This window comes from Frankliniella occidentalis, unplaced genomic scaffold, assembly GCF_000697945.3.
Source record: "Frankliniella occidentalis isolate FOCC.00 unplaced genomic scaffold, Focc_3.1 Scaffold159, whole genome shotgun sequence".
NCBI classification, from domain to species: Eukaryota; Metazoa; Arthropoda; class Insecta; order Thysanoptera; family Thripidae; genus Frankliniella; species Frankliniella occidentalis.
Window position 1 is genome coordinate 291,432 of NW_026267285.1, and position 8,693 is coordinate 300,124.

Genomic DNA, 8,693 nt, shown 5'->3' on the forward strand with positions numbered 1-8,693 from the left:
AAATTCTCTTAGTCTTTCAAAGACATGCCATATTGTTGCACAGGTCTGTGTATCTCCGTCTCAGTCCCGTAAGATTAGGGGGCAGAGTTCACCATTGAAAATACACACCTCCAGGGCGGGAAGGAAACTACCAAGAACCATAAAGAGACCCCTCTGTAGCTCGTAATGCTGTAATCAACAAAGGGGCTGTAAAGGATTTGGAAAGGCAGCAACGACTAAATACAGGACGAACAGGCAAAAGCTGTGTAAATACTTACAGTCCCTTCTATTAAAGGAGAATCGCGCATGTCCACTTCCACGTGCGTCAGTTTGGATTTGCTGATAGGGGTGCCATCGTCTCCCGACATCCTGACTAGGAACATTGGCAACTTATTGCGACCGCGCACGTAGAGACGAGTGATGTGGCTCTGGCGCACGAAGCTGATTGCGTTTGTGGCGTCCTTCATTAGGAGTAAGTCATCGTCCTGGACGGTGAGCCTGAGGGATGTCAGCGAGCGACACTCGGCCAGCTTGGGGCCCAGGCCGCGCACAACGTGGCACTGCAGCTCCCAGGGGTGGGTGATGCTCGAGAGCAGGTCGGTGACCTCACGGTCCCAGCCGCCCAGGTGGTCCAGCCTGACCACCTCCAGGGTGGCGGCGTGCGCGCGCAGGAGGACCTTGAGCAGCACGGCGTTGTCTCCACCGTACGCGAGCTTCTTGAGCGACGGCGCAACCGGGGTCGACCAGCCCGTCGTGTGGGTGTGGGTGTGTGTCGAGGAGCCGATGTGCAGCTCACGTAAACCCCCGACTTGCAGGGCGTATTTGAGGAGGAGACCTTCGCCTGCATGCCAGCAGGCGGGCGAAAAGGCGATGTCCAGCTCGGTGAGGCGACCTAGCTCCACCTGCCGGCGAATGACGCCCGCAGCCACCAGCGGGTGCGCGTCGACGAGGACGCTGAGGCCCGCGGCCGCGCACGAGGTGGTCCGGGCCGCATCGGCGGCGTGCAGCGGAAGCTTCCTCCAGCCCGTCAACGCGAGCCGTCGGCAGCGAGGCGGCGGGGGCGACATGAGCAGGAAGCCGCCGGAGACGTCCCTGTCGCGCCACAGCTCGGGGTGCCCCACCACGTCACGGAGGCGGCGGCAGACTCGGCGGCAACGGACCAGGTCGCCGTTGTCGAGGCGGTGCAGCACGGCTAGCAGGGCGTCGTCGGGCAGCGCCTCCATCTAGCGGCATAGAGAGCGAGCGCGTCACCCAGTTGTTTAAAACACGACGCCCCAAGCGCCACGGCCAAGACAGAGTGGCACTTTTCAAACACTCGTCAGTTTCTTATTAACTTTTTCCTTTTTTTTTTTTGCTTTTTTGCTTTTTTGCGGTGTCCTGTTTGGAAACGCAGCCCCCGTGCGGCGCAGCCGGCCTCTAAATGAGTGTCGGCCATACTGCAGGGGGGCGGGGGCGGGGAAGCCCCGCGGGGCACAAAACGCAAAGGCGCGGCATATTTGAACGTGACGCGAATAATATTTGCCCCCCTTTCCGCTCCTCCTCCTCCCGTGTCCCGCCCCCTCGTCCGTAACGGCAACCCCCACCCCGTCCCGGACGCGGTGTTTCCGGCCGTGCATGCTGGACAGTTATTTTGCAATGTTCCCGCCGGCAGATTTCGAATTCGGCGCCGCCAGCTCGGGCGGGGGTCGAGCTGCAGGCGGCGGACTGGGACCGGAAATGAACGCACACTGGGCCGGGGAGGGGCCCGGGCCCGGGAGGGTTCGATAGTGATCAAGGTGGCTGCGAGCGCGCGGCGCGACAGGCTCTCCGAGCACTACAAATAGACTGTCCCAGAGAAGGTCACCTCCGGGGCAACGGAGCGTCACTGGGGTCCTCGGGGGTTTGTGCATGGCTTTAAGCCAACGCAAATACCACCATACAGAGCTGCGAAATCACACAGGCGGAAAGAAATGATAAAAAATACAGCAAAAAAACAAATACTAATGTGTTCGTATTTGTACGTACGATACATTTTGTGATTTGCCATTTACAGAATGTGTCCTACATATACAACCTCCCTTTCTCACTAGCCATTACATTCCAACTCCAGGTCGATGTGCGCAGTGCTTGGTAAATTTTACAATTTTTGATTATAATTGTACGGCATCTTCGATGGAAAAATTTTCCTGTACGCGTGCACGCGGTACAAATTTTCACAGTAAAAAACCCAAGCCACCGAATGTGATTTTTTTTTAAACTGCGTCATGTCTACCCGTATAGAACACTCAGTCATATTCGGGATTTTCGTGCGTGCAAATTCGTATGCGGGCTTCCAACGCGAGCAAATAATGTTTGCGCGATTTTTAGCCGAGCCTTGCCGGCGCGCACTACCGCTGCCGCCACACTAGCGAGGTGACACTGTCGCCCGGAAACTAATATGCGCAAGCCACCCGCTCCCGCTCCCCTCCCACTTCCGCGCGCCACACATAGACGCTCAGCGCCCCCGCACTGTACGTCCTCTCGGATGTAGGACTTCCCCCTTTCCGCCTCTCCGCCAGGCCAACATTCAATCAAATCAATTGCCTATTACCAATTCCTATGGTCTGAATAAAAAAAAAACACCGGACGCCTTTATACCATACTCCTTATACAGTTGTTTTTCTCCTGATTTTTTTTACTCGCGATTTTGTCCGCTGTACAACTCTAGTACACACACAACACTGATATGAAATAAATATATCTTTTTTTACGCAGCTTTGTGCATTTGTTGCGTACTATTTGACTCAATTGTGAACAAATGTTAGGAAATATTTGCAGCAATGAACTGTTTTGTCCATGACGGCATTTAAAAAGGATGAGGAGTGCAGGTACATGAAACTATGCAGGTATGTGCACAAAAAAAAGTTCATGAAAATTTAGTGTGCCTTTGGGTCGTGCGCATCGGGGTGCTTCTTATTGCGAATCCATTACGCCTCCTTGTCTGGGATAGATCACGAACAAACACTTTTAAAAGTAATGGGATGGCTTCATAGCTTATTCAGGGATTTTCAGCAGCGCGCGGCATAGCGGGCGCCAAGGCGGCGACGACGCGAGAGATAGAGCGGGAGAGGAGGGAGAAGAGGAGAAAAGAGAAGACAGATAGGACAAAATCTCCGTCATTGGTTTGGGCCTGAAGGTGTTTGACTCGGGTACGGTTGGAAGCCCTGGAAAGTTTCCGAAAGAGAAGGAAAATTTCCCAGCTACCGGAAATTTCCTATTTTTCCCGGAAATTTTTCGGAAATTTTGGGAAATTTACAACCCTAGTCTCGGCAGCCGACTGCAGCGTACTTCCCGAGCTCCATATCTAATCGCTCCTAGGTGAAAAAGGTACCAGTGCACTCGCATGCTGCATACTCAGTCGCACCCAGCAGCGCCGGGTTTTCGCAAGCGCCGTTTTGCGATTTGCCCCTCGGGAGTCGCGGGGGACGCAACCGCGCTGCTCGCGCTTTTGGCGACCTGGACTCCCCCTTCCCACCAAGGTCGCGCCCGATTTCGCGTTTTTTTCGCTCAGTCTCTCTCTCGCGCCACTCTTTTTTTCTCTCCTTTCCTCACTCGCGGTCTCCTTTGGTCCGCGAATGTCTTTCGCGTCGACTTCATTGACTTATTCAGGCCGCCGCCGTGTTCGCAGAAGGAATAATAATTCCAATGGGAGGGAAGTCCGTGAAAGGACCGCCGGCGCAACAGATTCCCCGTTCGGCACCGCTAAGGGTTTATAAAAATTTCAGAAAAGTACTGCTCGGGAAATTTGTCAAGGAATCGCGTAATTTTTACCGAAAAGTCTGTTGTTCCCCACTATTTCTTGGAAAACAAAAATTTCTGGCAAATACTCTAGTTCTTAGCGGGAAAATTTCGGACTTACAAATCCCTGCCAGAGCGCTCCACGGGAGCGACGATAAAAACGTAGAAACTTGACAAGGGCAGATAAGAAAACTAAAAAAATTCCTCTGGGAGTTTAACTTAGTAGCGCGACAACCTCGTCATCTAGAAGCGATCGGCGCATTCCCACGGAGGGGATCGCCGACGCCCTCACGCGGCGGCACGGGTGCGAAACTATTTCCATTACACGAAACACACGCGGAGGTGCGCCCCGTCCCTCCCCTTACCCCTCATTTTATGAGCGGAAATATTCTCATTACGCCACATGCCGTCTCCGGCTCCCCCCGCTCCCCCAGGCCCTCCCTTCATTCCACCCTCACATGGTACGGGCGGCGCCGGGCGCCACTGCTGTTGCTGATGCGCTAGATTCGCACCTTCCCCAACCCTCAAGAAAAAGAAAAAAAAAAGAAATTGAAGTAACGAAAAAGACGGATTGAATAACAAACACTTTCTAGATTCAAACGTTTTATTTCACAGAGCATTTCATTTAACAAAACACAAGAGTAAAATAAATAATTGAAAACAGGTAGCAAGAACGATTAAATATTTGTGACGTTAGGCAATCATAACTGCAAAGAACAGGTTCGTGTTCGAAACGATTTTATTTGCAGCTTTTGAAAGAATTGCGAAGCATTGTAATACGAAATAGTTCTACGCAAGGTTGTAAACGATTTCTTTGCAATACTAACACACCGTTTACATGGATTCTGACGGCTTGCCTTGCAAATATTTTTTATGCAATACGAAGATCGAAGTCTGTCAACGTCTCTCAAACAAAAATTTCGAAAGCACCATTCAGTGCACTGTGAAAGACGTTTTTCAAAAGTTTGAAACAGTCCATTATACAAGATCAAAACTGTTCTATTTTCATTGTAAGTTGTATGGCGAGAAAGAGGAATTGTTTACTTTTAAATTTATAAGTTCTAAACTGTGAAATACAAGTGTCGACAAGTGTGAAGCCTATTACTAGACTGTCAACAGTAGGTTTATTTTAGTACTTTAGATTACTTTTGATGAGTCGTCGTACGACTCGTAACATTCACAAGCACCTCAAATGCTTTATCTACGTCTTGATGTGTGTGAAGAGGTGGTCCATCAGATGATCTTCCCGGCCAAATGTTTTCAGGCAAACGGTGCACTTGAAAGTCTTATCACTGACGTGAGAGTTACGCAGATGAAACTTAAGATTGTATCCGGTTGCAAAGGTTTTTTTGCACACCGTACAATTAAACGAATTCGGTGCATCATGCATAAGCGAATGAGACTGCATGTTACCTAACTGCGAAAACTCCTTGTGACATACACTGCACTTGTAGGGTTTCTCCCCTGTGTGAACGCGGAGGTGGGTAGTCAATGTACTTTGTACAGTGAATTTCTTTTTACAGATTGTACACTCGAAGGGCTTTTCTTTGGTGTGCGTGCGAATGTGACACTTCAGACTAGCACTACCTCGAAATGATTTGAGGCATATGGTGCAGTTCCGTTTTTTCTCATCTGTATGCACCTGCAGAATATGGTTCGTTAGGTAATAACGCATGACGAACGATTTCTGACAGAGAGTGCATTCATATGGCCTCTCATCCTTGTGCTTAGGGAAATGTGCCTCCAGTTCAGATTGGATATGAAAATCCTTGGGGCACACAGAGCACTTAAAAGGCTTTGGGCCTGTGTGCGTATGTATGCGATAGCGATGATTGTTGAGACTAGACGATGTAGTAAACCTTTTAAAGCACATAGCGCATTCGAAAGCCTTTCCACTTGAGTGTGTGCTGTGAATGTGTAACTTCAGATACCTTCGGGAATACTTCTTGTGGCAGATGTCGCACTCAACAAGTTCGGTAGGCTCAGTGATGTGAGCGCTACGTAAATGTCTCTGCAAGTGATGAGATCTAGTAAACTTTTTACTGCACAACGCACACTTGTAGGGCTTCTCCCCTGTATGAGTGCGGACATGGCGCTGCAAATCACCTGAGGAACAGAACGTTTTGCTACACTCTGTACACTTATAAGGCCTGGCCGTTAAGTGGGTGGCGAGGTGTACTCTTAGAGCAGTGTTTGTAGCGAACGCCTTCTGGCACAAGGTGCACTCGTAAGGCTTCTCTCCCGTGTGAGTGCGCAAATGTTGTTTGAGGTAGTCACGCCTGTAAAATGATCTTTTGCACACATTACACTCAAACGGCTTCTTTCCTGTGTGCGTTCTCATGTGCATGTACAGACCGGTATCTGAAGTGTACTTCTTATTGCACACACTACACTCGAGAGTCTTTTCTCCTGCATGGGTCGGCATCGTCGACGTAGTTTAAGCAGAATGTGATAGTTGAGCGCAGCCTCTCGCCGCACAATCTGAAGAGCGGACCTCGGACGCCTGCAACAACGGGAAGCGACAGCTTCAAACACGGTCCAGAGAAACAACCCACCGGTGTCCGCCTACATTTCATGCCGCCGACTTCACAATAAGTGCAGCGTCACGCTGGCGACAGACCTCTTCATCCGCCCGAGTCTCTTTCAAACTTCGCGGGCCGAGCACAATTTCTCATACCGCCGCCAACGGGACGATCTCGATTATATGAAGGGCCGCGGTGATTGATCGAACCGGAAGTGTGTCCGCGTCCGCCTTTTGTATACTTCCGCGCCGAAAGCGGAAGTCGGGAGAGTCAGTCACCGTCACAAAGTGTCGCAGTCAGTCCCCCTTGCAGTCGGGGCCGCACGCTGCACGTAGTTGGCTAACGAGTTGACCTCATCAGGTGCACTTGCCGCAGTGGGTGCGACGGAGGGGGCGGCTGCAGGCGTGACAAGGACAGACGGCGGGGCCCTCCCCTCTCGGCGCCGTGCTCCGAATGCTGCCACCGGCACCTGTTTGCAAACTGGAGTACCTAACTTCCGAATCTTGACGCACGCCGGGTCCCTTCTCTCCCATCCTGCGCCCCCTTCTCCCTTCTTCCGTTTACTCCCCTCTCTCTCTATCTCCCTCTCTTTTACGGCTCCCGGTCGCGTTGGGCCGCCTTACCCTATCCGTCGCGGTTCACACCGGCCTCGGGTGAGCCCCGGACCAAGCATTTCCCCCACCTTCAAGCTGACTGAGACCAACGCCACTGTGAAACGAACGCACAAACTTGTAAACAGAAAACAATCAATCGTCGAGACAATCGCAGATTTGTGATTACTGACTAATTTGTGAGGCATGATGTGTATATCAATAAGTGACTTCCTGACGGAAAGAAATTGTCAGTTAATAAAAATCGGATATTATTGCTGAAAATTAGTAGGTTAAGAAAGTTTTCAGGCAGCAGGAATAGAGACGAAGAGGGACGAAAAAACAGCGAATGAGATTAGAGAGCATTGAGTACTTTTTGTTACCTTTAAAAGTAATTGATGCTTTAAATCGTTGTTACTGGGTTTCTTCGAGACAGTCGATGGAGGGCGCCGAGCAGCTGTTGCCGCGCCCCGCCCTGACGCGCCTCCGACTTCCTTTATTTATTTTTCGAATAAAAATACGCGACTTCTTGACCTAATTAGAAATTCCTCCTTTTTGATATCAGTCGCGGGGCGATGCACTCAGAAAATGGCACCCTTGAAGCAAGGAAAATCAATTTAAAAAAATACAAGGACATTTTTATCCTTGGTTAAGGCATCTGCGTTGTTTTACAGGAAATTTCCATAATCTAACCAAATTTGCCTTCATTTTAACATTTGCATCATGCCAAGGAAAATTTCCTTGTAATTTTTGAGGTATAAAAAACTACCTTGATGCAAGTCACTTGGTTTTATCTGCTTTGAGGATACCATTTCCTGGGTTTGGAAGTAGGAGTATTGGAATCTTTTACGTCGTGGTCGCAGACATGAATCTTGGTCGGGTGAACGAAACCGGCGGCGCGCGGTGCCTTCCAGGAACGGGACGCACTCTCCCAGCACCCTGTTGGCGAGAGTGTGAAGGGGAGAGAGAGAGTGAGGGAGAGCGCGGGGCACCGGGCGGCTACTGCCCCATAAAAGAGAATGGATATGAGGACCAAACCCGAGTGCTCACAGTAAAGCCCCCGGAGCTCAGGGCCGATGCCGAGCAATCTCTCAAATCATCAAGAAGACGCGCCCTGACGGCCCGCCCCGCCGCACCCCGCGAGCAGAGAGAGAAAAGACCGACTTGAATTTTACAAATGGCCTGTTTCCTGCTCGCAGATATACGAATGTGTAGCGAGATACGATCTTATCGACGGCCCAAGGTTTTTCTGCTGAGCTGGGCGCGCGCTCCACGGTCAGCGGAACCGCGCGGCAGCAGCTCCCCCTCCATTGTGCAGCTGAAGAGAAACGGCGGCAGCCAGGGAGCGGGAGCCGGGCGGGGCCCCGCAGACAGTAAGGGCTCAAGGTGAATGTGTTTGATTCATACGCCTACTCCCGCTCCTCCTCTCGCTCGAGTCGTTATAGTTCCTCAACTTTTCCCAAGCAGTGTGTACACACACCGGAAATAACCCCCCAAGTGTGCATGTGAAAGTCACACACTTGTTGGTGTGTGAACGACATAGGAACACATGGAGGTAAAGAGTGTGCGAGGTTCAAAGGAAAATTCACACTTTTGCTTGGGCGTTCATACACCCTACAAGTGTGCGCCATTCACACACTTGCAGTGTGCCGGCTACAGAGCCAGTTGCCTTGGTAAGGGGTTGGTGCGCCGGGAGGACGACGCTATCTCCACCTCTTCCCCCTTTCCCTCCCCTACTTCCGGTACAGAGATGCGTGCGCCGGCCTGACGCTTTTTAGGCATTTTTTCGGCACGCAAGCTTGGGGCGGTGCGCGCGAGTGGTCTCCCGTGGAGGAGAGAAGGGAGG

General features: G+C 51.1%; 2 protein-coding genes across 4 annotated transcripts in view; one reads left to right on the forward strand and one right to left on the reverse strand.

Moving 5' to 3' along the window:
- LOC113215021 (gastrula zinc finger protein XlCGF17.1-like) overlaps nt 1-8,693 on the reverse strand; it is a 36,480-nt gene that overhangs the window by 18,913 nt on the left and 8,874 nt on the right. Inside the window, exons 3-4 of one of the 3 annotated variants that reach the window (XM_052271373.1) lie at nt 258-1,202; nt 7-168 (exon numbers count right to left, since the gene is read on the reverse strand). The exons of 1 other annotated variant lie outside the window; for it this stretch is intronic. In XM_052271373.1, the coding sequence (XP_052127333.1) occupies nt 61-168; nt 258-1,202 (1,053 nt within the window). In that variant the 3' untranslated portion in view covers nt 7-60. Of the gene's footprint in view, nt 1-6; nt 169-257; nt 1,203-4,317; nt 6,239-8,693 lie in introns of those variants that run through there. One more of the 3 variants, XM_052271372.1, reaches the window with a different exon arrangement.
- LOC113212586 (zinc finger protein Xfin-like) overlaps nt 1-8,693 on the forward strand; it is a 103,827-nt gene that overhangs the window by 12,535 nt on the left and 82,599 nt on the right. The window lies entirely within an intron of this gene.